Source organism: Leptopilina heterotoma, unplaced genomic scaffold, assembly GCF_015476425.1.
Source record: "Leptopilina heterotoma isolate Lh14 unplaced genomic scaffold, ASM1547642v1 Lhet_45, whole genome shotgun sequence".
NCBI classification, from domain to species: Eukaryota; Metazoa; Arthropoda; class Insecta; order Hymenoptera; family Figitidae; genus Leptopilina; species Leptopilina heterotoma.
The window spans coordinates 2,859,121-2,886,800 of NW_025111086.1; the positions used below are offsets into that span (position 1 = coordinate 2,859,121).

The window sequence follows — 27,680 nt, forward strand, 5'->3', positions numbered from 1 at the left end:
AAATAATGTACGTGGTTGATTATAATATTCGAGCGGATTTCGTGTCGGTACAAATAAATGTGAACTGTACAGAGTTAATTTATTTCAATGTCTATATTCTTTTGTTTGCAAAAGTGTGTGTTTGAGTGGTTCCTGAAACGGATACAGTGATTCTGAAGCTACTCTTGGATGAAATCGTGCACGATGGAGCGCAGTTTCATGGAAAATATGTTCTTGGCTGGAAAAGGACATCGGAAACGAGTACCTGGAAATTAAAGTTAGTCTCAACGGTTATTAATCATTCGACAGAAATCATCGACCGGCAAGTCAGTTTTTACATTTTTAAAGCGTTTTAATTATTTGATACGAAGAAAGGTTTTAATTTTTATAGGTAATTTTTTCCCACTAAATCTCTAGAGTCTTTGTGTATTTCATTTTTAATTAATATTAAATTCAAGAAATATAATAATATTAATTAATATCTATATTAATATTAATAGTTTCGTTATTAATTTAATTATATTATTTATTTAATTTATTAATAATAATATAATTAATTATAAATTATAATTAATAAATAATTAATAATAATTTATTAATTAATTTTGTTATTAATATTATATTAATTAATAATTTAGGATATTAAATAATAATGAAAATATAAAGTTCCAAAAATGGAATATTTTCGCATTTCGCAGATTTTTTTACATCTGCACTATACTATTTTTTATTTTTATTTTACTTTTTTAAAATTATTTTAACTTTTTAAAGAAACCTTTTTTTGGGTTTTTACTTATTAAAATCCCCTAAATTTTTGTAAATCATTTCCATTCGCTCATCACCATATAAATTTTTGTATTGATTACTGATTGACTTTTGACTCAGATTTTGTAATCGATTTAGTAATTTATTATTTTGAGAAAAATGTTCGGTTTGTTGGGAATTTTTTAATTTCCGAAAGTGAAATTAGTGATTCATAAATAAAAGTTTTTATAAGTGACAGTATTATTGACAAAATTATGCTAATGTGAATGAAGAAAAACTTATGAAAGATAGGTATTTACTTTTTTATTTATTTCTTTCTTTTTAAATTATTTTTTAGATATATTCATTATCAAAATTATTTATATTTGTTATAAAGTATTTATATATTTATTTATTAGAGTATAATTTTAATAATAAAAATATAATAATATAGTAATGTTAATATTGTTATTTTGTAAGATCCTAAAGTTCTGAACGTTCAAATGAACGAAATTAATTTATTTCTTCTACCAATTAAATTTTTATTGCAATTATTTTGCGTCACTATCTAAAAAATTAATAACTGAGTTTCTAAGCGTAAATATTTCAGTTTTTAAATTTTTTGTGATTAGTAATTTATAAAAATATCTTCAATAAAAAATATTTCGTTCATTTGAACGTTCAAAACTTGGGGATCATTATTTTGTGAATTATTTCAACGAAATAATATAGGTTTTTGAAATAAATTGCAACAATATTACTATTATAATAAATTAATTTATTGTTATTATTATTATGATTATTATATTTATATTTATTATTACATATTTATTTAATTTTTAATTTTTATTTGCAGTCTTTAAAATATTTAAAAATACAGAAGAAAAATTAATTATTTAATTTATTTAAATATTCTATTGAAATAGAAAAGTTATTATAAACAATTTAAGATGTAAAATGCAGTAATTTCAATCGCAGCGCTTCGATTTCGTGGTGAATTTTAGAAACATTTTGTTCGACACTCTGTGAGTCGATATTATCACCGAAAGTTCTCAAGTCCTGTTTGGATGTGTTTTTTCACGAAAGTGGTAGCCTCCGAGGACGATGGCTACTGCAGTTTTGAGAACTGTTCTGCGAAAATCTGCAGGATTTTCAGCAGACAGTATTAATATTTTACAACATGGAACACCCACTTTTTTACTCAGGTAATTATCATTTCAATTAATACTCATTAGACTCGATAAAACATCTATTATGTTATATAATCCCAACATAACCTTTATTGACAAATTTATATTTTAAATTATTTTTGTTTTCTTTTTCTACAATTATATTATTATTATTATTATTGTTGTTGCAAAATGATAAATAAGGGAATAATTGTCAATTACGTTGGTTCGTAAATGAAGTTGACATTTTAGTTGAATTTATCTCGACTGACAAAACGTACAAAGTAGTACGAAAATCTCATTTCGTCTGCTTGTATGGCAAAATGTCACTTTGATTTACGAAACAATTTGTTTTTTTTTAATTGTTTGAAAATTTCTCCCAATTTATTCACAATTTAGTAATTATATTATGTTAAGTATTAATATAGATTTTATTTAACATAAAATAGGATAATTTCAACTATTTGTGGATAATTTGGTATTATTCGATAATTTAAACCTTAAGTTTAAAAATAAATAAACATTATTTAGTCGTTCAATTATTTGAAAATATATTTTTGAAAAAATTATTTTTTTGGAGAAAATAATATTTTTTATGTTTGAAAATTTCCATTTTGAACGAAGTCTCAAATTTGAATGTTTATTTTAATTAATTTATTTTAATTTATAAATTTCTAATTCTAAAAATTTATAAATTAAAGTATTTTATTTTATTATAAATTATAATTAGTTTAATTATTATTAATTAATTATGTAATTTAATTAATAATTAAATAATAAATTAAATATTTGAATTAATGATTTTAAAAAAAGGAATATTAAAAATTTTTTTTAAAAAACATGAAATTAAAATAAATTTTTCCTTTTTCAGCAAACGAAATGCTGGGGACCAGTGGTTTCCGGATTATGAATATCTTAAATCAATTGATGGTCCAATTTGTTACACAACAATGCCATCAAATTGGAAACCACCGATAGTGAATCCAGTTTCAAAGCCATGTGAGAATAAAATAAGTAATATTAAAATGAATTTTGGCCCTCAACATCCAGCTGCCCACGGTGTATTGCGTTTAGTAATGGAATTAGAGGGTGAAATTTGTCGAAGTGCCGATCCTCATATTGGTCTATTGCATCGTGGAACTGAGAAACTTATCGAATATAAAACATATATGCAAGCATTGCCATATTTCGATCGTTTGGATTACGTTTCAATGATGTGTAACGAGCAATGTTTCTCAATGGCCGTCGAGAAACTTTTGAATATTGAAGTTCCACTGCGCGCAAAATACATACGAAGTGAGTATTTTTTTTCTAATTGATATAATATAGAGATTGTATGAAAATTAAGAAAATGAAAATTATTTATTCATGTCTTTTTTTCTAAATATTGCTGCAAAATATAACTTCTCTGGTATAAAATGAAATTTATTTCAATTTTTATAGGGTAAAAAAATAATAATAATAATAATTAATTAGTAATAAAATAATATGTAAAATAATAACCACAGACAAATCAAAAATTATTTTTGAACTATTTTTTTATATAATTGAAGAATATTATTAAGTTTCTAAATAATTGGAGTTTTGAAAAATTTTAGTGAAAATAATTGATTATTTTCAAGTATTTTAATAAAATTGGTAAACATTAAATGTTGACGTATTTTAATTGCAAATAAAAGTACTTAATTGAATTCTTAATCATTTAGAAAAAATTTTCAAATAAAAATTGATGAAACTTCAAAAAATTATATTAAAATATTTTTTTGAAAATTTATAAACGCTTTTTATTAACAATCAGGATGGCCACAGATTTATTTTTGAAAATTCAATTATTTTCAATTATATATTTTTGAAAATTCAAATTAACTTAAAAATTTTTTAGAAATCAATTATTTCAAAATATTTTAAAATAAAATTAATGTTTTAGCGCTTTTCGCTGAAATTACACGTATATTAAATCATATAATGGGAATTGGCACACACGCCTTGGACGTTGGAGCGATCACGCCATTTTTTTGGCTATTCGAAGAACGTGAGAAATTAATGGAATTTTATGAGCGAGTCAGTGGTGCGCGTATGCACGCGGCATACATTCGTCCTGGTGGTGTTGCACTCGATTTGCCACTTGGTTTAATGGACGACATTCACGATTGGGCCTCAAAATATGCGGAACGTATCGATGAAGTTGAAGATATGCTCACAGACTCGAGAATTTGGATTCAAAGAACTAAAGATATTGGCGTTATTACAGCGCAAGATGCATTAAATCTTGGCTTTAGCGGTGTTATGCTCCGCGGTTCTGGTATTAAATGGGATTTGAGAAAAACTCAACCCTATGACGCTTATGATTTAGTCGAATTCGACGTACCGGTTGGCGCCAATGGCGACTGCTATGATAGGCAAGTATTTTTAGTTTTTATTCTTATTAATATTTTTTTATATTTAACATTTAATCAGGAGAGGTGAAGAATTTATTCTTTAATAATTAATTATACTATTAAATTATTTTATTAATTAATTATTCTATAAAATGATTATTTTACTAAATAGTTATTCTACTAAATAATTACTCTAATAAATAATTTTTCCACTAAATAATTTCTCTGCTAAATAATTATTCCACTAAATAATTACTCTACTATTACTCTACTAAATAATTATTCCACTAAATAATTATTTCACTAAATAATTATTTCACTAAATAATTATTTCACTAAATAATTATTCCACTAAATAATTACTCTACTAAATAATTATTCAACTAAATAATTAATTATTCTATTAAATTAATATTCTATCAATTATTCAATTAAATAATTATTTTCTTAGCTTATTAATTTCTCTTCTTATTCTTTTGACTCTTTTATTAAACAATTAGCATAACTAAATGCGAGTCAAGTTTTAAAATTATTTCTTAGTCGCAAAAACATTCTTTTTTAATTTAATGAAAATTTATTATTTTTTAGAAAGTATAATTTTTCAAAATATAATTCATCAAAAATACGATTAAATTTCAATTTCAAAAGTAATAAAATTAAATTCTTCCAAATAGAAAATTTATTTCAATAAAATTTGACAAAACTTTTAATTGTTTCAAGTTTTAAAATTATATATCTCCAAAAAAGTTTTAATTGCAATTTTTTAAAAACCTAATTTTTTAGAATTTCGACATTAAATTATTCAAAAATTCAATAAATTCCTTTAAACAAATATTTAAAAATTTATTATAATTTATTTTAATTAAAATTTTAAATAATTCCAATTCCAATGTAAAACCTTTTTGAAACTTACATATTTCTGAAAATTACAACTGTAAATTTTTCCAAAACTTAAATATTTTTTTAGAATTTTTGAATTAAATTACTAACTTTAATAATTTTCAAAGGAAAATAAGAGGTAATAATTTTTTCAAATAAACATTTAAATATTATTTTACTTTTACGGCTATTAAAATTTTAAAAAGATTTTTTTAATTTAAAAAACTTTTAAAATTTAATTATTGCGTAAAATTCTTTTACAAGGCTTTGGGTATTCAATTATTTTTCAAAATTTTATTCTCTTTTAAATCAATTCTTAGTAGAATTCAACGATAATTGAATTATTTGAATACAAACATTTTTGTAAACTTTAATTATTTTTCAAATTTTTATTTACAATTCTTCAAAAAGTACAATAATGTTTCAAAATAATTTTTTAAAGTGAGGAAATAAAATTCTTTCAAGTATAAAATTGATTTTTATGAAATTTGAGAAAATTTACTAATTTTTCAATTTTTTATGATTATTTTCTGGAATTCAACTATTTTTAAAAGAACGTTCGTTACAATTTTTTTATTAAAAAAACTCATTTTTTCAGAATTTTTAAATAAAATTGTTCAAATTTCATTAATTTTTTGTTTAAAAAATATTTGAATACTTATTGTTATTTATTTGTCCATTTGGAATTAAAATTCCAAAATACTGTAAATGTAAAACCCGTAAAACCTTTTTGAAATTAAATATCTATTTATAAAAATTAGAACTGCAATTCTTTCAATTCTTCAAATATTTTCTAAAATTTCAACTAAAATTCCTTTTCAAATCAATTCTTAGTAGAATTCAACGATAATTGAATTACTTAAATACAAAAATTTTTGTAAACTTTAATTATTTTCCAAATTTTTAGTTAAAATTCTTCAAAAAATTACAATAATGTTTAAAAATAATTTTTTAAAGTGAGAAAATAAATTTATTTGTATTATTTCGTTTTATTTGAACGTTAAAACTTTAGGGACATTGAGGACAGAATTTGTCGATTATTAATTTATTATTTATTATTATATTATTATTATTACAATTTATTATTTTATTATTATTATTATTATTATTATTATTATTATTACAATTATTATTATTATTATTATTATTACAATTATTATTATTTTTATTATTATTAATTATTTGTTATTAATTTCTCTTTACATTCTATTATCTCTTTTGTTAAACAATATTTTCCATTTTCTTCCATTTTCTCTCTTCTTTTTCTCAGATATCTGATTCGTTTGGAGGAAATGCGTCAATCGTTGAGAATAATATTGCAATGCTTAAATCAAATGCCCGCTGGCGAGGTGAGAGTTGACGACGCAAAAATAATGCCACCAAGTCGAAAGGAAATGAAGGAGAGTATGGAGGCGTTAATTCATCATTTTAAGTTATTCACGCAGGGCTTTCAAGTGCCACCTGGTGCAACGTACACGGCCATTGAAGCGCCAAAAGGTGAATTTGGCGTCTATCTTGTCAGTGATGGCAGCAGTAAACCATATAGATGTAAAATAAAAGCACCAGGTTTCGCTCATTTGGCATGTCTCGAGAAAATTGGACCTGGACATTTTCTTGCTGATATTGTCGCAATAATTGGTACACTAGACGTTGTTTTCGGTGAAATCGATCGATAGACTGATAATGAAATACAGTAAGTCACATCAGTTCTATGATGAGAAATCATTTGTATAGTAGAAAGAGAAAAAAAAAAGAAAACGAAAACTTGTACTGTTAAATAAAATAATTACAGTGGTTAATTAATGAAACAAAAATAATAATTATATAAAAATAACATCATTTTTTTGATTATAATTTAAAAAAAAGAAGCATATTTCTATCTTATATGAATTGGTATTTAAATTTTTCGTTTTACATATATTATATATATAATAAATATAATTTAAAGAGAAAATTTTTGAGAAGGGCGTTAATTCTTTTTTCGCGAGATGACTATTTATTTATTTATTATCTATTATTGTACGATAATATTAAAAAAAAGTACAATTAAAATTTACTTATTAATTAAACTAAATTTAAATGAACAAGCACGGTTGCCACAGGTCAGGGAAAAGTCAGGGATTTTTGGTAAAAATACTGGAAAAAATTGAATTTTAAAAATTCATGAAAAAACTCTGAATTTTGATATTTTTTTTTGTTTGCCTCGTAAACTATGAAATTACCGCGAATTTTAATACAAAACCTTGAATTTTTTCTATTTCAGACCAGAATTTCATTTTAAAAAAATTAATTTTACAAGAACTATCATAAAATTATGACTTATAAATTATTTAATAAATCATTTTTACAATTTTCATAAATACTAGATTGTTAGAAAAATTTTAGTTAAAAATACTAAAAAAAAATTGAATTTTGGAAAAGTTACAAATAATTCCATAAATTCAATAATTTTCAAAAGTAATAAAATTTTTCGCAGAAATTCAATTATATTTAAAAATTAAAAAAAAATTCTGGTCATTTCAATTATATCTTCAAAAATAATAAAATTCTTCTCCAAAATTCAATTATTTAAAATTTTTTTTAAAAATTCTCGTCAAAATTTCAATTATTATAAATAATAAAATTCTTCTTCAAAATTAAATTATTTTTAAAAACTTGAATAAAATTCTTGTTAAAATTCCACAGGAATTCAATAATTTATAAAATTTTTTTAATAAATTTCTTTGAAATACATAATTCAATTATTTTCATAAATAATAAAATTCGTCACAAAAATTCAATAATTTAATATACAAAATTTGATAAAATTTTTCGAAAAATATCAAATATTTAAAAAGATTTTTATAAAATTCGTCGCAAAAATTCAATTATTTAAAAAAAATTTAACAAAGTTCTTTTCAAGAATTCAATTATTTTTATAAATACAAATAAAATTCTTCACTAAAATTCAATTATTTTAGAAAAATTTTAATAACATTTTTGGGAAAATTTTTAATTCATTTCATAAATAATAAAACTCATTGCAGGATTTTAATTAATTTTTGTGATACAATATTCTAATCAAATTCCTCGATAAATGTAATTATTCTTAAAAATTTCGTTAAAATTTGTCAAAATAATTGAATTATTTAAAAATTTGTTGATAAAATTCTTTATGAGAATTCAATTTTAACAAACAATTCAATTATTCAATAAATTATTTATTTTTTAATTTAAATAATTCAATTCTTCTAGAATTTTCTAATTAAAATTAATTAAAAAATGAATTACCAAACAATCGATTTATTATTTTATGAAAGTAATTGAATTATTGCAACGAATTTTTTATTACAATTTTTCAAATAATTGAATTTTTTTGAGAAAATTTACTACTTTTTAAAAATAATTGAATTCTTGCGAAGGATTTTATTAGGATTTTTGTAAATAATAAATTTTTTTTTGAAAAATTTCATGGTAATTTAAATTATAACAAAACATAAATTGTTGAATTTCAAAAAGGTTTGAATTTGAATGTATTGAAGAATTTTAATTCCTACGGAAAAATAATAATGATTAAATATTTATTTAAAAAAGAAATTATTGATGCTTTTGAATAATTTTACTTACAATTAGTGAAATTTGTAAATAAATGTAACATTTTTGTTTCTAATAGTTTTTAGAGTGAATCAGAATATTTTTTAGGGTCAGGGAGAAAGTGAGAATTTTGTCTGGAAATCAGGGGAAAAAAATTAAATATTTGTGGCAACCCTGACAAGAAAAAATTTAACAATTTTTGTTGAATTTAACTTGATGGGGGATTAAAATTTGTAAATAAAATTCAATGTAATCATTGTTATTTCCTCGGGCCAAATTTTATCTCCGTTCCTTCGATTATATGGAAGCATTGTCATGAACTTTACGATATTAATTCATCAGTAAATACGCGAAGTGTTAATCATTTTTGAAAAATGATTGTTGCTGATTTATGATAATTAAAAATTCGCGTGAATAGTTACTTAACGTTGAGGAAAAAAAATTATGCAAAACAGATTTTCTGCTGGTAATCAAAGATTTTATTTATTTATTTTTTTTTTTGGGAATTTTTGTTTTTAATATTTTTCTCGTTTTCTTTCATTTATTATTCTTTACATTTCTGGTTAATACTATTTTTTAATAATTTAATTTTCTTTTTTTCAAATTAATTCGATCAAATAATTAATTATTATTTATTATTAATAATAATAAAAATAAATAATAAATAATAATAAATAAATAATATTGTTAATTAATTATTATTGATAAGTGTTATTAATAATTATTAATTAATTAACTTTTTTAAAATCTAATTCGATCGAATAATTATGTTAATTAATGTAATTAGATCAATTTAATTAATTTTGAATAAATTTGAAATCTGTGAAATTTTCAAATATTAATCATTTTGTTTAATTAGTATTTCGTATCTTGTAATTTTTGTTTTGTTTTCTTTTTTTTAAACAAATTACACGAAGTTGATAGTCAGACTAGGCTATCGAAAAAAATAAACACTATCAATTCGGTTGTGTTTTTTTTCACCGATTAAACGTACCAACGAAAATAAAAATAAAATTCTCCTAATTTGAATCATTTATAATGTTTTCAAAAAGAAATTCTTTGCAAATGATTTATTTCAATTTTTATCGTTACTTTAACGTCAAATCTTGTTTATGAATCGATTTATAAGGAATTTGACACAGGAAGACAGAAAAATTGCCTTTTTCGGTAATTTGAATTTTTTCTTTAATGGGAATTAATTAATTTTGACATTTCTTGCCGAAAGGGCAAGAAAAATAAAAATTTGAATTAAATTAAAATTGTTTTATTTCGATAATTAATTTAAAATGAATATTTAATTGAGTTCTTGAAATTTTTAATGATTTTTAGAATTTTTTTTATTGGAATATTCATGAAAGTGATTTTAATATTTATTTCATAGAGAAAAGTCGGAAGTGAAGTGAAATATTGAAAGGAAGAAATTTTGCGAAATATAGAGAAGTGAGAAAAGGAATAAATTTTATATTTTTTTAATCGACAACTCGTTTACCCTGATGTTGTAGGTCAGTGCCAAATGATTATACAATTTTTTTTTACAAAATAAGACTTTTGAGATCGAAACGATCGGTTTTAAAATTGAGAGAGAACAAAAAAAAATAAAATAATGAATCTAAAGGGTTTATATTTTTAATAATTCACTTCTTTTCACTAATAGTGAATTATAATTAGTAGTCAAGAATTATTAATCAATTTAATAATTCAATCTTTATGTATATTTAAATTTTTTTTAAAAATATTTTTAATGTTTTTAATGTTTTTATAATCGAAGGAGTTAAAAAAAAATTTTTTTTTTGCTACATTCACTTTTTTGATTAAAATTCTTTTTTTGTTTTTTATTTCCAAAATATGTGATTTATAAACTGTTGAAAAATTTTTTTTCTATATTATTTTTATCTCAAGGAGGTAGAAAAAGGTCTAAAATAGTTTCTGTATAAATTTTCTGCGAGGCACGTAGATGTTAAGGCCATGCAACTGAATTAATTGCAAATTTATTATTGCATAATAGGAGACAATTGTTCAATTATTCGAATTTTGTTGATATTTTAATTTTCTACCAAATATGAGATGAAAATAGTTGAAAAAATATTTTTTTAATAACAATTTATAAATTTCATACGATGAGACTGATAAAATTTTTCTCTTTTTCGTTCATTAATTTCTATGAATATAATTAATTGAAAAAGGACAATTTTCTACAAAATTCTGTAAAAGTACAATTTATGATTATTTCAGAAAAAATTAAATTATAAAAGAAGAAAAAAAATATTTAAAAAAAAATAAATATATAAATAAAAAAAGTAAAAAAAAAATAAAAATAAAATAAAAAATAAATAAATAAAAAAAAATATTTTTTGGTCGTTGTTCATTTTCTTCCGACCAATTTATTATGGGAATTTATTTAAATAACAAGTTATATTAGTGTAAATGGTACAGGAAATGCATTAATAATTTAAATATTTGAAAATAGTTGATTGAATAAATAAAAAGAGTCGATTTTGTTAATTGAAAAAAGATTTTTTTTCTGAAATTGAGTTTATTTTTTTATTATTATTTTTTTTTTTTCTCAAAGGTCGAAGGCTTCTGTATATAGCCAATTGACTACTGTACGGTTTAGGTTGGCAGGTGGCTGTACTCAGTCAGCATTTTAATCTCAGTAATATTTCTCAACGCTTGCACAACGTCATTACTCATTACATTATTGACGGTCTGACCGTATTACCGCACGACATGCAGACAGAATTTTATTTGTTGCGTGGTGTATACCACGAGGCTGACAAAATTTTATGCGCAAACTCCTTCGAGTTTTAGTTAAAAAAAAATAAAAAGAAAAGAAAAAATAAATTTTTTAGAAATGACGGTCAAGGTCGATTTTCCATTACTCGAAATTAGAAAAAAGAGTAAAAAATAAAAATAATAAATCGAAGTTTAAAATGATAAAAATTTCATTATTTTTTCTCTATTTGCTTTAATTCTTATTCTAGAAATAAAAAAAACTATTCTCAAAAATTATAATCAAATTCTTTAAAACGATTCTATTATTTTCAAAAAAATATTCGGAATTCAATTATTTTCCTAAAATTTCGCAAAAGAATTCAATTATTTAAAAAAAAATTGATAAAATTCATCCAAAATTCAATTATTTCCATAAATAATAAATTTCCACAGGAATTCAATTAATTAAAAATAGCATTTTAAAAAAAAAATTCAAAAAATCAATTATTTAACCAAATTTTTATACAATTCTGCACAATAATTCAATTGCTTTCATAAATAATAACATTTTTCATGGAAATGGAATTTTTAAAAAAAATTTGTAATAAAATATTTTAAGCAAGAATTCATCTCTTTTCATAAATAATAAAACTCATCGAAGAATTTCAATTATTTATTTTTTTAATACTATTTTAAATTAATTACTCGAAAAATTCTATTATTTTCACAAATAAAGTTTTCGACAAGAATTCAATTATATAAAACAAATTTTTCATAATGTAGAAATTTAGAAAAAATTATTTAAATTTTAAAACAATGTTTATGAAATTCTTATGAAGAATTCAATTATTTTCAAAAGCAACAAAATTTTTCACAGAAATTCAATTGTTTTTAAATATTTTAATAAAATTTTTCTCAATAATTCAATTATTTTCATAAATATAATAAAATTCTTCTCAGGAATTCAATTATTTTTGAAAATTTTAATAAAATTCATGGCAGGATTTCAATTATTTTTAATACAATTTTACAAGAATTGCTCAAAAAAATCAATTATTAAAAAAAAATGATATTAAACATTCTTTGGAGGAATTAAATCATTTTCAAATATTTTAATGAAATTGTTTTAAAGAAATCAATTATTTTAAAATTAAATTTAAAATTAAATTTTCAATTATTCTCAAAAATAACAACATTTTTCACAGAAATTCAATTCTTTTTAAACATTTTAATAAAATTTTGCGCAATAGTTCAATTATTTTCATAAATAATTTAGTATTATTTCATAAATAATTAAGTACATTTTTTTTTAAATTATTCAATTATTCTTTTAGATTTTAATTAAATTCTTCCCAAGAATTTAATTATTTACATAAATAAATTCTTCGAAAGAATTCAATTATTAAAGATAAATAACAAAATTATTCCCGAAAATTCAATTATTTTGAGGCATTTTAATAAAATTCTTTGCAAAATTCAATTATTTTCATATAAATATAGCAATATCACAAGAATTCAATTATTTTTAAAAGTAATAAATTTCTTCTTAGAAATTTAATTATTTTAAAAAATTCTAATAAAATCGTTCGCAAGAATTCAATTTTATTATTTTCATAAATAATAAAATGCTTTCTTGGGAATTCAATTATTTTCAAAAAAATTTAATCAAATGCCACACAGACATTCAATTATTGTCAAAAATTTTAATGGAATTCTTTGTAAAATTTAATTATTTTTAAAAATATTTCGCAATTCAATGATTTTCAATAAACACTTTTTCATAAAATTTCCAAACAGAATTTAATTATTTAAAAAATTTTTTGTAAAAATCTTCCTTTAATTTTTAATTAATTGTCAAATTGGTGATTATTTTTAAGTTACATATTCTTTCTGTGTCTCAATGAAGACCATCTGAGGGGTTTTAATTCTAGTAACGTGAAACTCATCATCATTATGAATAAACTCGAAGTTCGAATCTTCATTTATTTTTTTTTGTGTCGCATCTGAAATGACAAGTTTTCAATATTATTAATAATTGAAAATAATAATTTATTAAAAATGTTTTATAATTATTTTTATTATATATTTACTCTCTAAATTTGAATTAGTAAAAATGTTTAATTATCTTAATTAGTGATGACTGATTTTTTGCTTTTGAATTAGTAAATTATACTAATAAATTAGTAATTTCTATTAATTTTTTAGTAAAATTTACTAACTTAAAAGCAAAATGTAAGTCACTAATATAAATATAAAATAATAAATAAAAAAAAAATTAACTTTTAATAAATAATTTCTTGTTATTATAAGTAAAATTTTATTTAATTTATTAAAAAACTTATTATTTTATTATTATTATGAAATCAAATTTATAGGGATATAGGCAATTAGAAAAGTACATAAAAAAATTTTCTTTTAGTAATTTTTATTTATATATTGTTCTTTTAAACTCTATAATCTAGATTAAATTTTCTTACCAATTGAAAAAAAATATTTTTTTCATTATATTATATAATTATAAATTATAAATTAAATTTATAAATTACAAATTTTTGAATAATTTATAAAGTATCTTTCTCAGAAACTTTTAATTTTGTGACTGTAGAAAAATATTTTTTTAATTTTATCGAATGTGTTTTAGAAATTTTACTATATAAAGATAAATAAACTTTAATCATTTTTTTATTAACAGATCTCACGAATTTGTCATGAATTTTTTTTTTAAACAGTAGAAGTAAAGCTGATAAAAAAAATATTTATTTTTAATTGACAAAATAAATAATTTAAATAAATAAAACAATATATAATTACATAAAAGTATAAATTGTTTTTAAGCTATTTATACTTCTCTGTGTTTCTTTTGGTACCAGGAGAGGGGTTCTACTTCTAGTAACATTAAACTCATCATCATTATTAATAAAGTTGAAGTTCGAATCTTCATTTGTTTTTTTAGTGTCGCATCTGAAATGACAAGTTTTTCAATATTATTAATAATGGAAAATAATAATTTATTTAAAATGTTTCATAATAATTTAAATTATTTATTTATTATTTAATTTTGCGTATTATATTAATAATATATATATATATATATATATATATATATATATATAATTAAGAAATATATATTATTATATAATAATAATAATTAATTTATATAATAGAGAAATATTTTTATATTTTATATTTATAAATATAAATAAATATAAATATTTATAAATTAACTTTGAATAAGTATTTTCTTCAGTTATTTTAAAATTTCATTTAATTTATTTAAAAACTTATTATTATTAAAACAAAATTTGTAATATAGATTAAATTTTCTTACTAAGAATTAAAAATAATTATTTTTATTATATAATTATAAATTAAATTTATGAATATTACAAATTTTTGAATTTGTAAATTTTCCTTCTCAGTAACTTTCAATTTGGTGACTGTAAAAAAATATTTTTTTCCTTTTTATCGAATGTGTTTTAAAAATGTTACTACAAAGATAAATATTCTTTAAAAATTTTTTTATTAAAATTACTCACAAATTTGTTATAAAAAATTTTTTTTAAAGATGAGAAACCACTGACTAAAAAAACTATTTGTAAAAACAAATAGTTTGAAAAAATTAACTTGAAAAAATTAACATTTAATATATTTTCAATAATTACTAAGACTATTAAAAAGCAAAAGAAAATTGAACAATTACAATTTTTATAATTTATTTTTTTAATATTTAAATAAATATTTTTATTTAATATTCATAAAATTTGATAAATAATAATAAAATTTGAATTGAATTGTTCATTTGAATACGTTTAATAGGGACAGAAAAAAATATAAATATGTAGAGAATATTTTTAGTTGAGAAAGAAAATTTTTAATTTATAAATTTATTGGTAAATTATAAATATCTCCAAGTAATTTAATTTCTATTTTTATTTTTGTTAAATAATGCCTTGTTGTTAACAATTTTTTTTTTTTTTTGCTTTAAAAGAAAAGCATTTCGCAATATTTGCCCCTTTATTATAACAATCAAGATTAATTATTATAGGATTTTTATTCGAATCATTATCAGGTGAAATATATTAATGATCTATAAAAGAACATAAATTATATATCGTTTTACAATATAATAAGGAAAATCCATTAAAAGTTCATTAATAAAGATGAATTAAAAACTATTTATATTATGAAAAATGTATAATATTAAATTTAACAATATAATTATACACGTAGAGGAAAAAAAAGAAAAAAATTCAAATTAGACATAAAAACAATTACTTTTTTGTTGTATTTAATGAAGTTACTTGCATTGATTATATTAAAAGAGAAAAAAAAGGAAGGAGTGGCAATTTATAACAAATAGTTTTTCTATCAATTCTTAATCATTGGTTGCATTATTTTTTTTTTTTCAATGAATTCTTTGTTTTCACATTTACATTATACTGCGATTAACATTTCATTTGTATATTAATTTTTAAGCACGTTTTTAAGGGAATTTACATTTAAATATTAAATTTACAACATTTATACCCCCCCATTGACAATATTGTGATTTTACTTCCGTGTTTACATTTTAAATTTATCAATAACGATTTAGAAGAAAAAATATTTTTCTATTTGAATTTTTCTATTTTTTTCTATATATTTTTATAGATTTTTTTAAATATATGTTTAAATCAATTATTTTAAGGATTTTAAATGAAATTCTTTTCCAAAATTCAATTATTTTGATAAATATCAAATTTCTTCTCAAGAATTCAATTATTGTCAAAAATTTTAATTAAATTCTTGGCAAAATTTCAATTATTTACACAAAATTTAATAAAATACTTATTGCACGAATACAATTATTTTTATAAATGGCAAAATTTTTCGCCAAAAATTCAATTATTTTCAAAAATTTAAATAAAATTCTTTGCAGAATTTCAGTTATTTTCAAAAGTTTTTTGCAATTCAATGTTTTTAAATATTTACTATTTTCATAAAATTTATTAACAGATTTAATTACAGAAAAAACTTGTTGATACAATTCTACGAAAAGATTTAATTATTTTCATAAATAATAAAATACCATTTACGTACTCAATTATTTTCATCGCAGAATTTCAAATATTTTTAATACAATTTTAAATAAATTCCTTAAAAAATGCAATTATTATTAAAAATTTTATTAAAAATTTTATTAAAATTGAGGATAGAATTCAATTTTAAGAAACATTCAATTATTCAATAAAACAATAAAATTCGTTGCAATAATTCAAATATTTTCATAAATAATATTTAATTCGTCGCAGAAAGTCAATTATTTTCAAAAATTTTTAAGTAATTTTGCAAAAGAATTTAATTAGCTTGATAAAAAACAAAATCGCATAAATTCTTTCCGAAAATTCAATTATTTTGAGGCATTTTAATAAAATTGAATTATTTTGATAAAAATCTAATATTCATCACCAGAATTCAATTCTTTTGAAAAGTAATAAAATACTTTGCAGAAATTAAATTATTTCCAAAATTTTTTTAAAATTCTCGTCAAGAATTAAATTATTGTCAAAAATTTTTTTTAAATTTTTCTCAAGAAGTCAATTATTTTCAAAAATTTTAATAAAATTCTTCTCATGAATTCAGTTGTTTTCAAAAATTATTATTTAAATTCTTCTCAGGAATTCAATTATTTAAAAAAAATTGAATAAAATTCTTCAAAAAGTTTTCAATTATTTTAAAAAATTCTTTAATATAATTGATTTCATTAAAATTTTAATTAAATTCGTTGAAAGAAATTAAATAATTTTAAATTTTACTGAAACTTCTTCAAAAATTATTTTCATTATTACGATTATTCATTTCTAGAATTTTCAACTAAAATTCTTCTTTAAGTCAATTTTTTTCTAATAATTTTTGAAAAAGCTCTTTGTGAATTTTCAAATTCGTTTGTTTACAATTTAATTTTACGAAATTTCAATTATTCTCTGACATTCTTCAATTAAATATTTCAGAAATTAAAAACTTCAAATAATTAAAAAAAAATTCCATTAAACTTATTAAGAAAAATTAATTCTAAAGAATTCTTAATTAAAAGTTTGAAAAGTTCAAATTTTCAAAGATTTTAATTTGAAATTAATTTTTAAATTAATATTTATTAGAAAATTCTACGAGACTTCAATTATTTAACTACCGTCAACCGGGGCTATTTTGTGCACCAAATAGCTTTTTTTTTATTCAAAGATTTATTTAAATTCAGAATTAAGAGAATAAAGAAAATCAACTTTTGATATATGTTGTGGACATCCTTCTGAAGCTTTCCTATAAATTTGGCAAAGAAAAAAATTTTTTTGTCTTAGTTATAGTCATTGAAAGTCGTGCACAAAATAACTCCCGGGATGGGGCTATTTTGTGCATCGAACTTTGTTTTCCTATAATGTTGCGTAAACATTTTTTTAATCGTTTCTGCTTCATAAAATCTTTTGTGTATATATTTGAGAGTAAGTTAAAAAAAGAATGACCTAGTAAAAATTTTTTTGTAGATATATTATACAAAAAATATAAAATAAAGCACTAAAATTTTGCTAAAATCTGAATTTACTAAACATTAACAATCTTTCTTTAAATTGTATATTACGCAGATAGTAAATAACATTTTTTTCTTTTTTAATATATATTTTATAATAATAATATACTAATATAATTATAAAATGATCGTTTAAACGCTTATAAATAACTTTAAAACATCATTTCAATAGGAGCTTTTTTAATAGTTTTCAATGATATTATTTTTAAAAAAATTGAAATAAATATTTTTAAGGTTAAATAGATAACAATTTAATATCTAATATGCTTTTCAAGTCATTTTAAGAGAAACGAGAAAATAGTTTTAAAACTAATTTGAAAAACTTATAAATATTAATTAATGTTCATTTTTTGAGGTTACGTTGTGCAGCGGTTGAGCTTTTAATCGTTTTAATGATTTTAATTAACGTATTTACAGTTTTTTGACAGAAAAGTAAGACAAAAATGTATTAAAATGATAAACAGAATCTTCTTTACTTACTAAATAAAACATTTATGAAAAATATTTGATTTTTTTAAGTGCACAAAATAGCCCCATGGAATCCTGGTTTTTCAGTTTTTTCCACTTTTCTCTTAAAATAATGAATAAAAAATTAGCGCATTACGTATGTATCATCACAACACAATTGACAACAAATATCTAACTCAGTTTATGAGACACATTAAAACTCTAGAAGATCTGGTATAATTTTTCCGAACTTTCAAAATTTTTTAAACAAATTTTCCGTTTTTAGGAATTTTTTTCTCTTAATTGACAAAGAATTAAATAATAACATTTAGTGCTCTCTATTGTCATGTAATCAAACTTTCATTTTACAAAATAGCAGATTAAAATAATTCATTTTAATAATTTTTTTCATTAAAAAACTCGCGTGCACAAAATAGCCCCCGGATGCACAAAATAGCCCCAGTTGACGGTATATAAAAATAAATATATTATTAAACAATTGAATGTTTCTTAAAATTGAATTTTTATAAAGAATTTTATTAACAAATTTTTAAATAATTGATTTCTCTTGACAAATTTCAATAAAATTTTTAAGAATAATTGCATTTTTCGAGAAATTTGATGAAAATTGTATTAAAAATAAATAAATAATTGAATTCCTGACAAGAATTATTATATTAAAAGTTTTAAAAATAATTGAATTTCGGAGAAAATTTTTATTATTTACAAAGATAATTAAAATTTTGACGAGAATTTTTGTAAATTTTTAAACATAATTGGATTTTTGCGAAGAATTTTATTAAAATTATTTTGATAAAAATTGAATTGTTACTCAAAGAATTGCATAAAAATTTTGGAAAATAATTTTATTCTTTAAAGAAATTTAATTTAAAATTTATTGAAAATAATACTTAAATTCTAATAAATAAATTGTAGCAAAGGTTATTAAAATAATTAAATTTCTTTGATATATTATTAAATTTAAATAAAAATTTTAAAGTTTTTTCGAGAAATTCCATTGAAATTGTATTAAAAATTAATTGAAATTCAGCATTGAGTTTTATTATTTATGAAAATAATTGAATCCCTGTAAAAAATGTTTCTATGAAAATAATTTGTAAAGAATTGAATCTCTTTGAAATTTTTATTATTTATGGAAAATAATTAATTGTTTGAGTTGAATTTTATTAAAGGTTTTAACTAATTCAATTCTTTTAGGAATTTTTATTAAAGTAGTATATATTAAAATTCATTGAATTGAGGAAAGTTTTTGAAAATAATGAAAATTTTGCCAAGAATTTTATTATTTTTTTTAATTTTCAGTCCCTTAGTTCCCCTAAAATACTTTTTACGGTCACTATGAAGCTTAAATAGTAAATACTAAATACTAAATAAATAGTAAAAAAAGTAATTTATTAAAATAAAAAAAAAATTTTTTTAAATAAAATACAAAGTAAAATATAAAATGAAATATAAAAAAAAATATCAAAATGAAATATAAAAAAAATATCGAAAATACTCTCCTTAATAGTGACTATAATTCTATAATATCTCGATTTTCCTCGCCCACTTTTACCTTTTCCATCTATATAAAAGAGATTTCACTCGATTCAGTGATTTGAGAAAGTCTACTCACATTTATTTATTCTATAACCATTTATTTTTATTACAATTCTTGTAAATTGAGCGAAATAAATATATGCAAAATTAGAGAAAAAAAATACATACATATAGCGAAAATAGAATAAAATTTATAAAAAAAAAAAAAATCCAACAACTGTCGTGAGATAAATAAGACATTTACTTCTCTCTTTTTCGCATTACTTGGAAAAAATTGATATCTAATTATTTGAGAACAAATTGCTACTGAAAAGGGGTAAAAAAAAATATCGTGTAAATAACTTGTTTTTTAATTCGAGGTCTTCTTGACTTCTTTTTTTTTTTTTGACTAATATTGTCACACTCGTGTATAATTAAACTGCTAGAGATTTAAAAGAGAAAAAAGAACAAATTTTTATTGGTAGTATAAATATAAAATGATTCTGCGGAAAATTTAAAGTTCATTTTTTTAATGATTCATTAGTTGCTTTTAATGTAGTGTATATGTAAATGAATTTGCATTGGGAGGTTTTTTTCTCTACTCTTTCCATGAAACGTTTTATTGACATTGAATGTGTAACATTTGACATATGAGTTAATATTATATTTATATTTTTTCGTTTTTAAATCCTTGTATTATTATTTATCATTATTATTATTATTATTATTATTATTATTATTATTATTATTATTATTATTATTATTTTTAAATATTATTGAAAATTATTATAAGTCTATTATTATTGAAAATAATTTTATGATTCAAAATTTGGGTTTAGGTTTTTTCTTTTTTTTTTTTTTTATTTGTCAATTGCGGTTTTTCTAAAGTTTTGAAATTTTAAATGAACGAAAAATTATTTGGATTCGAATATTTTTAAAAATTACTAAAGAAAAAAAAAAGCTTTATAGTTGTTCGATTTTTTCAATATAATTTATTCTCATTGTTTATTACATTGTAACAGAAATAATAATATTGCGAGAAAAAAAATGGAAATTCCTCTATTGTCTATCGTGATAATTATAATAAATGACATTTTTTTCAATAGGCTCAGAATATTAGAGTTCTTTGCAATTTACTTAAATATTTATTATTGCAGTTTGTAGGTTTGTATTAGTGACGCCCATAGCTTTCATCGATTTCGTAATTTCCGGAACAAGCGTGTGGTTTATATGCGAGAAAAACTCTCACCTCGACGAGAGACATCTCCTTGGTGGAAAAATCTTCTTCAACAACAATAATAATTTCGCGGCTATCATAAATTAAATTCTAATCATGAATTAAATATTATACATTAATAGAATTGTGATAATATCACTTTTAAGACGAATATTATTTTTACCCTTTTTTTCCTCTCCGCAGAAATTATGAAATACTGAATATTTATATATTAATTTATATAGAGAAAAAAGAAAAATATGTGAAAAAAAACTTTTTTTCATAACACGTTAACGAATCATCAATCAAAAGACTAATTCTTGAAGATGATTTTTCTTCTTTATTTCGTTTTTTTTCATCATTTTCATAGTTACGTGTAAAAATTATTGTGAAGAAAAAAATTGATACGCAATTTATTCATTATGGTATATTTAATAAAAATTATTAAACAATTTTTCAAGTTCGAAGTAGAAAAATTTTTCCGAGTATTTTCTTTGAACAATATTTATTATTATTATTATTATTATTATTATTATTATTATTATTATTATTATTTTATTATTATTATTATTATTATTATTATTATTTTTATTATTTTTAATTTTATTATTTTCATTTCTATTATTTTTATTTACAAATTATTTTTTCATAAATTATTATATTCAATTATTTTCATAAATAATAAAACTCAATGCTGAATTTCAATTATTTTTAATACAATTTTAATGGAATTCCTCAAAAAAAATTATTATTCTTAAAAAATTAATTAAAATTTATAAAAAAGAAATTTAATTATTTTAATAACCTTTGCTACAATTTATTTATTAGAATTTAATTATTATTTTCAATAAATTTTTAATTAAATTTCTTTAAAGAATAAAATTATTTTCCAAAATTTTTATGCAATTCTTTGAGTAACAATTCAATTTTTATCAAAAATAATTTTAATAAAATTCTTCGCAAAAATCCAATTATGTTTAAAAATTTGTTAATAAAATTCTTTATAAAAATTCAATTTTAAGAAACATTCAATTGTTTAATAATATATTTATTTTTATAGTTAAATAATTCAAGTCTCGTAGAATTTTCTAATAAATATTGATTTAAAAATTAATTTCAAATTAAAATCTTTGAAAATTTAAACTTTTTATACTTTTAATTAAGAATTCCATAAAATTAATGTATCTTAATAAATTTAATGGAATTTTTTTTGAATTATTTGAAGTTTTTAATTTCTGAAATATTTAATTGAAGAATGTCAGAGAATAATTGAAATTTCGTAAAATTAAATTGTAAACAAAAGAATTTGAAAATTCGCAAAGAACGACTTTTTCAAAAATTATTAAAAAATTGACTTAAAGAAGAGTTTTAGTTGAAAATTCTAGAAATGAATAATCGTAATGATGAAAATAATTTTTGAAGAAGTTTTTAAAAATTTTTATTTAAATAAATTAAATAAATATAAATAAATTAAATTTAAATTAATCAAAAAAGAAAGTAAAAAAAAATTGCAAGAAAATTAAGAATATAATTCTCTTCTATTATGGTAATTATTGCAAACAATATAATAATCTTATAATGAACGACAAACGAGAATCGTTCTCGTTATATTTAGTACTGAACAATTTTTGTTATTTATTTTAATTAAACTTGTCACGGTTATTGTATGCTCTATATATAAACACATAACTATATATCTATATAATCTAATTAAGAAAACGGAAAAATGAAAATTGGCAAAATTAAATTATTTTATAACATGTTTCTTATATCAGGTTAATCTTAAACATCCTATGAACTCATTTTGATTACTTAAGAGTTTCTCCTCGACATTTAATTTTCATTATCGTCTACTTAATCATTTACATAATCAATCTCGGTAATTATGATGATAACAAAAATTTATAATATTATACATATTATATATATATCGAAACTTGTCAATTTTTTGGGATTTTTTCAAAGTAGTTTAATTTTTAATTTTAATTAATTTTAATTTTTTTTAAATTTAATTAATTTATAACTTTAACTATATACTAAATTTTTTTTTATTTGCAGTTCGGAATAATTTGTTAGCCAACGCTAACAAATTATTCCGAACTGCAAATAAAAAAAAATTTAGTTAACACGGAAAAAAATATAACTACGAATTTCACTATTTTAGCGAAATTTTTAGTTTTTTCAATTAATACTTTCGCTATTTTAAAGAAACTTATCGTTGCTTCAGGTAAAGCGTTTTTTTTGGTAAACTAATGAATTTTCAACTTTAGTTAAATTTAGTAAATAATTACTGATTAAAATTAGTAAACTCTTGGACAAAAATTGATTTAAATTGAAGAATCCTGTCAATATTGACTTTTTTTTAAAGAAAACAAAAAAAAGACAGTGGCGAATTAATACGATAAAGTATAATTATTTTAGGGGGTGTTGAAAGACTGAGACAAAATATATTTTTGTGCGCGGAATTTTACTCATCAGAAAACTTTTCACCACTATCGTCGTTTACTTAAATGCACGAAACCAATAATAAGTAAAGGGAATATCCAGTAAACATATGAAGAAAAAGGAGCGTGCATTGAATGCAATTTTTAAAGCAATGAAAAGTTACGTGTTATTTTCCTCTTCCTTTCTCCGGAATCATGTAAGTGTACACTACGAATATATTCACGGAATTCAAGGCATTAGCGCATGAGATCGAAAGTTATCGATGCCACACACAATTTATTTAGCCACACACCAAAATCTCTGTAATTGCCCATAATAATCTACAATTGACAATAGAATTCGATTCTTTTTTTGCAAATTTTCTAATTTTACTGAAAAATAAAAATCAGTAATTTCTACTTATTTATTAGTAAAATTAGACTCAGTTCTAACTATACAAATCATGTGTGATTTGCCGACGACAGAAATATTAAAAATTAAAAGAAATAAATTTTTAATGACTTTTTCTCCAAAATAATGATTTTTTAGTACTTTGATTCACAGTGATCTTTGTACATTTTTTGAAATAATTTATTTATATCAAATTTCATTTGAATTATTTATTTTAAATAAATAAAATTATTTATTTAAATTTTCTTCAATATTTTACTTGCCATACATGTCGCAGAATAATTTCTAAACTTTGAACTCTTTATAAAAAAAAAATAGAATTACTTTGAGACAAAAATTGAAAAAATATTCAAGAGGAGAAGAAATAATTGAAATTTGTCGAAAAAAAGGAGAAAATATGCGAAGAAGTGCAAAAACGTTAAATAGGTTTTTTCCAATTTTAAACAAAGAAAAAACGGAAGACGGAAAAAGTGGGAAGAAAATTGAGAAACAGTGGGAAATTTCATAAAAACTTTGTGATTTCAAATGAATAAAATAAATAAATAATAAAAGGAAAAGAAAGGGAAAGAGAAAAATATGTCGAAGAAGAAGGAAGGAAAAATGAAAATAAAAGAAGATAAAGAAAGAAAGAAGGGAAATAAAAATGAAGAATATAAGAGAAGAAGAGGAAATAAAAAAGGAAAAATGAAGAATAAAAGGAAAAAAGAAAATAAAAGAAAATAAAAAAAAGAAAATAAAAATAGAAAATAGAAATAAAGAAAATAAGGAAAGAAAAGAATTAAAGGAGCGAAGATGAAGAAGAAGAAAATAAAGGAAGAATAGAAAAAAGGAAATAAATAAAAGAAGAAAAGGGGAAAAAAGTAAAAAAAAACTATGATAAGAAGGAGAACCAGAAGAAAAAAGAGAATAAATAAAAGAAGAAGAGGAAATAAAAAAGGAAAAATGAAGAATAGAAGGAAAAATGAAAATAAAAGAAGATAGAGAAAGAAAATAAAGAATAAGAAAAAAGGAACTGAAAATAAGGAAAGAGAAGAATATAAAAAAACAAAATTAAAAATTAGATGAAAAATTTCAAGAAATCGAATATCAAAATAAGAAGAAAACGAAAAAAGGGAAAAAAGAAAATAAATGAATGAAGCAAAAGAAAAAAACCGAAATTAAATGAAAAAGAAAAAAATAGGAATGAAAAAATAGAATCAAAATATAGAAAAATTTTCGAAATGAAATATAAAGAGGAGAAAAGGTGCGAAGATGAAGAAGACAATAAAGGAATAATAAAAAAAGAAATAAAAGGAAGAAGAAAAGGGAGAAAAAATGAAGATAAGAAGAAGAAGAGTAGGAAGAAAAAAGAGAATAAGTAAAAGAAGAAGAGAAAATATAAATGGAAGAAATAAAAAAAAGAATATAAAGAAAGATAAAAGAAAATAAGAGAAGAAAAATGAAGAAAAAAAAATAAAAGAACAATAGAAAAAAGGAAACAAATAAAAGAAGAAACGGGGAAAATGATGATAAGAAGAATATCCAGAAGAAAAAAGAGAATAAATAAAAGAAGAAGAGGAAATAGAAATGGAAAAAATGAAGAAAAGAAGACAAAGAAAGAAAAAAGAAAATTAGAGAAGGAAAAGGAATAATGAAGAATAGAAGGAAAAAAGAAAATAAAACAAGATAAAGAAAGAAAGAAAATAAAGAAAAAAATAGGCAATAGAAATAAAGAAAATAAGGAAAGAAGAGAATATAGAAAAACTAAATTAAAAATTAGATGAAAATTTTCATAAGAAATCGAATATCAAAATAAGAAGAAAACGAAAAAAGGGAAAAAAGAAAATAAATGAATGAAGCAAAGGAAAAAGAAAAAAATTAGGAATGAAAAAAATAGAATCAAAATGTAGAAAAGTTTTCAAAATGAAATATAAAGAGAAGAAAAGGAGCAGAGATGAAGAAGAAGAAAATAAAGGAAGAATAGAAAAAGGAAATAAAAAAAGGAAGAAAAAGGAAAAAATAAAGATAAGAAAAAAAAAGAATAAGTAAAAGAAGAAGAGAAAATATAAAAGGAAAAAATGAAGAAAAGAAGATAAAGGAAGATAAAAGAAAATAAGAGAAGATAAAGAAATAAACAAGAAAATAAAAATAAAGAAAATAAGGGAAGAGAATGATAGAAAAAAGAAGACAAAATTAAAAAGAGGTGAAAAAATTCAAGAAATCGAATATCAAAAGAAGATGAAAACGAAAAAAGTAAAAAAAGAAAATAAATGAATGAAGCAAAAGAAAAAAGGAAAAAACAGAAAATAAAGGAAAAACAAAAGAAATAGGAATGAAAAAATAGAATCAAAATGTAGAAAAATTTTCGAAATAAAATATAAGGAGGAGAAAAGGTGCGAAGATGAAGAAAAAAATGAAGGAAGAATAGAAAAAGGAAATAAAGAAAAGAGACAAAAATGAAGATAAGAAAAAGTCAAGAAGAAGAAGAAGAAGAGTAGGGGAAAAAAGAGAATAAGTAAAAGAAGAAGAGAAAATATAAATGAAAAAAATATGAAGAAAGGATGATAAAGAAAGATAAAAGAAAATAAGAGAAGATAAAGAAAGATAAAAGAAAATAAGAGAAGATAGAGAAAGAAACAAGGAAATAAAGATAAGGAAAGAAAAGAATATAAAAAAAGAAAACAAAATTAAAATTAAATGAAAAATTTCAGGAAAATAAATATGAAAAGAAGAAGAAGATGAAGAAGAAGAAGAAAGGGAAAAAAGAAAGAAATAAAAGAAGCAAAGGGAAAAAGAGAATATAAAGGAAGGAAAAAAATAGAATCAATTGTAGGGAATTTTTCGAAATGAAATAAAAAGAGAAGAAAAAGAAGCGAAGATGAAGAAATAGAAGAAGAAGAAGAAGAAGAAGAAGAAGAAGAGAAGAGAAAAAATATAAATTGTAAACCTAAACATATTGAGTACTCAAGCTGAAAAGCCAATGGGCTCGTGGAAAAGTGGGGGCAATAATAAATCGTTCACCTGAGCAGACCTGGCACACACGCAAGAGGCAAAAGTCTTGTAGTCTCTCGGCCGACTGTGAACCGATCGTGTCTTGCTTTTTCTGTCCGATTTCATGTAAAATCAATCGGTACCTATGCACCTCCTCGACAGATCGACTACAACACTCAGAGCCGATCTTACAGGCAGTAGTGATACTTCCTGAGATCGTTATTATTTTTTTTTTTTTAACATCCCGCCGGACCTTCATCAGTTCGCGCGAACTTTAATTTTTAAACAAAACACATCTTTTTTATTTATTTATTTTTCTTAGTAAATAATTTAATTAATTTTTTTTTTTTTTGAATAGAAAAAAAATTTTTTTTTTCTAAGTGAGATTTAAAGTGGACAAATTATTATAGAGGGGAAAAAGGAAACGAGGACACAATAGAGAAATTAGAGAATTATTGACGAGAAAAGAGAAGAGAATAGAAAATTGAAAAAAAAAGAATTATTATTCGTTGTGGTCAAAATATTTAAAAGTACGTTAGTTCGCTCCCAATAAGCATTTCCTTCGTCATCAGCAACGGCATACTTGGTACAGACTTTCTCCTTGTGCCGCTCGTCGTCTCGCACAAGTCCGATCAACTCGCGGAATTGACGACTTATAATTTTTGCTCGCATGTGAG

The 27,680-nt window shown here is 20.7% G+C and overlaps 3 protein-coding genes across 5 annotated transcripts in view; 2 read left to right on the forward strand and 1 right to left on the reverse strand.

Moving 5' to 3' along the window:
- The first annotated feature begins 1,773 nt into the window (after positions 1–1,773).
- LOC122507146 (NADH-ubiquinone oxidoreductase 49 kDa subunit) lies at positions 1,774–7,103 on the forward strand. Its single transcript, XM_043619710.1, has 4 exons — positions 1,774–1,928; positions 2,764–3,188; positions 3,820–4,291; positions 6,420–7,103. Exons 1-4 carry the CDS (start codon positions 1,828–1,830, stop codon positions 6,823–6,825), a joined length of 1,404 nt encoding a protein of 467 aa, XP_043475645.1. The 5' UTR covers positions 1,774–1,827; the 3' UTR covers positions 6,826–7,103.
- Positions 7,104–13,185: 6,082 nt separating this feature from the next.
- Positions 13,186–27,262, reverse strand: LOC122507096. 2 transcript variants are annotated; one of them, XM_043619619.1, is made up of 3 exons: positions 27,034–27,262; positions 14,280–14,395; positions 13,186–13,437 (listed from the first exon to the last, which is right to left on the reverse strand). In XM_043619619.1, exons 1-3 carry the CDS (start codon positions 27,260–27,262, stop codon positions 13,417–13,419), a joined length of 366 nt encoding a protein of 121 aa, XP_043475554.1. In that variant the 3' UTR covers positions 13,186–13,416. The 2 variants fall into 2 exon arrangements, 1 of the variants encoding a protein (XP_043475554.1); XR_006302086.1 differs by lacking the exons at positions 14,280–14,395; positions 27,034–27,262 and adding an exon at positions 13,912–13,963.
- LOC122507095 (scavenger receptor class B member 1) overlaps positions 27,072–27,680 on the forward strand; it is a 46,014-nt gene continuing 45,405 nt past the window's right edge. For both annotated transcript variants that reach the window (XM_043619618.1, XM_043619617.1), the window contains exon 1: positions 27,072–27,675. The gene's annotated coding sequence lies outside the window, so the exon portion shown is untranslated. The remainder of the gene's footprint in view (positions 27,676–27,680) is intronic.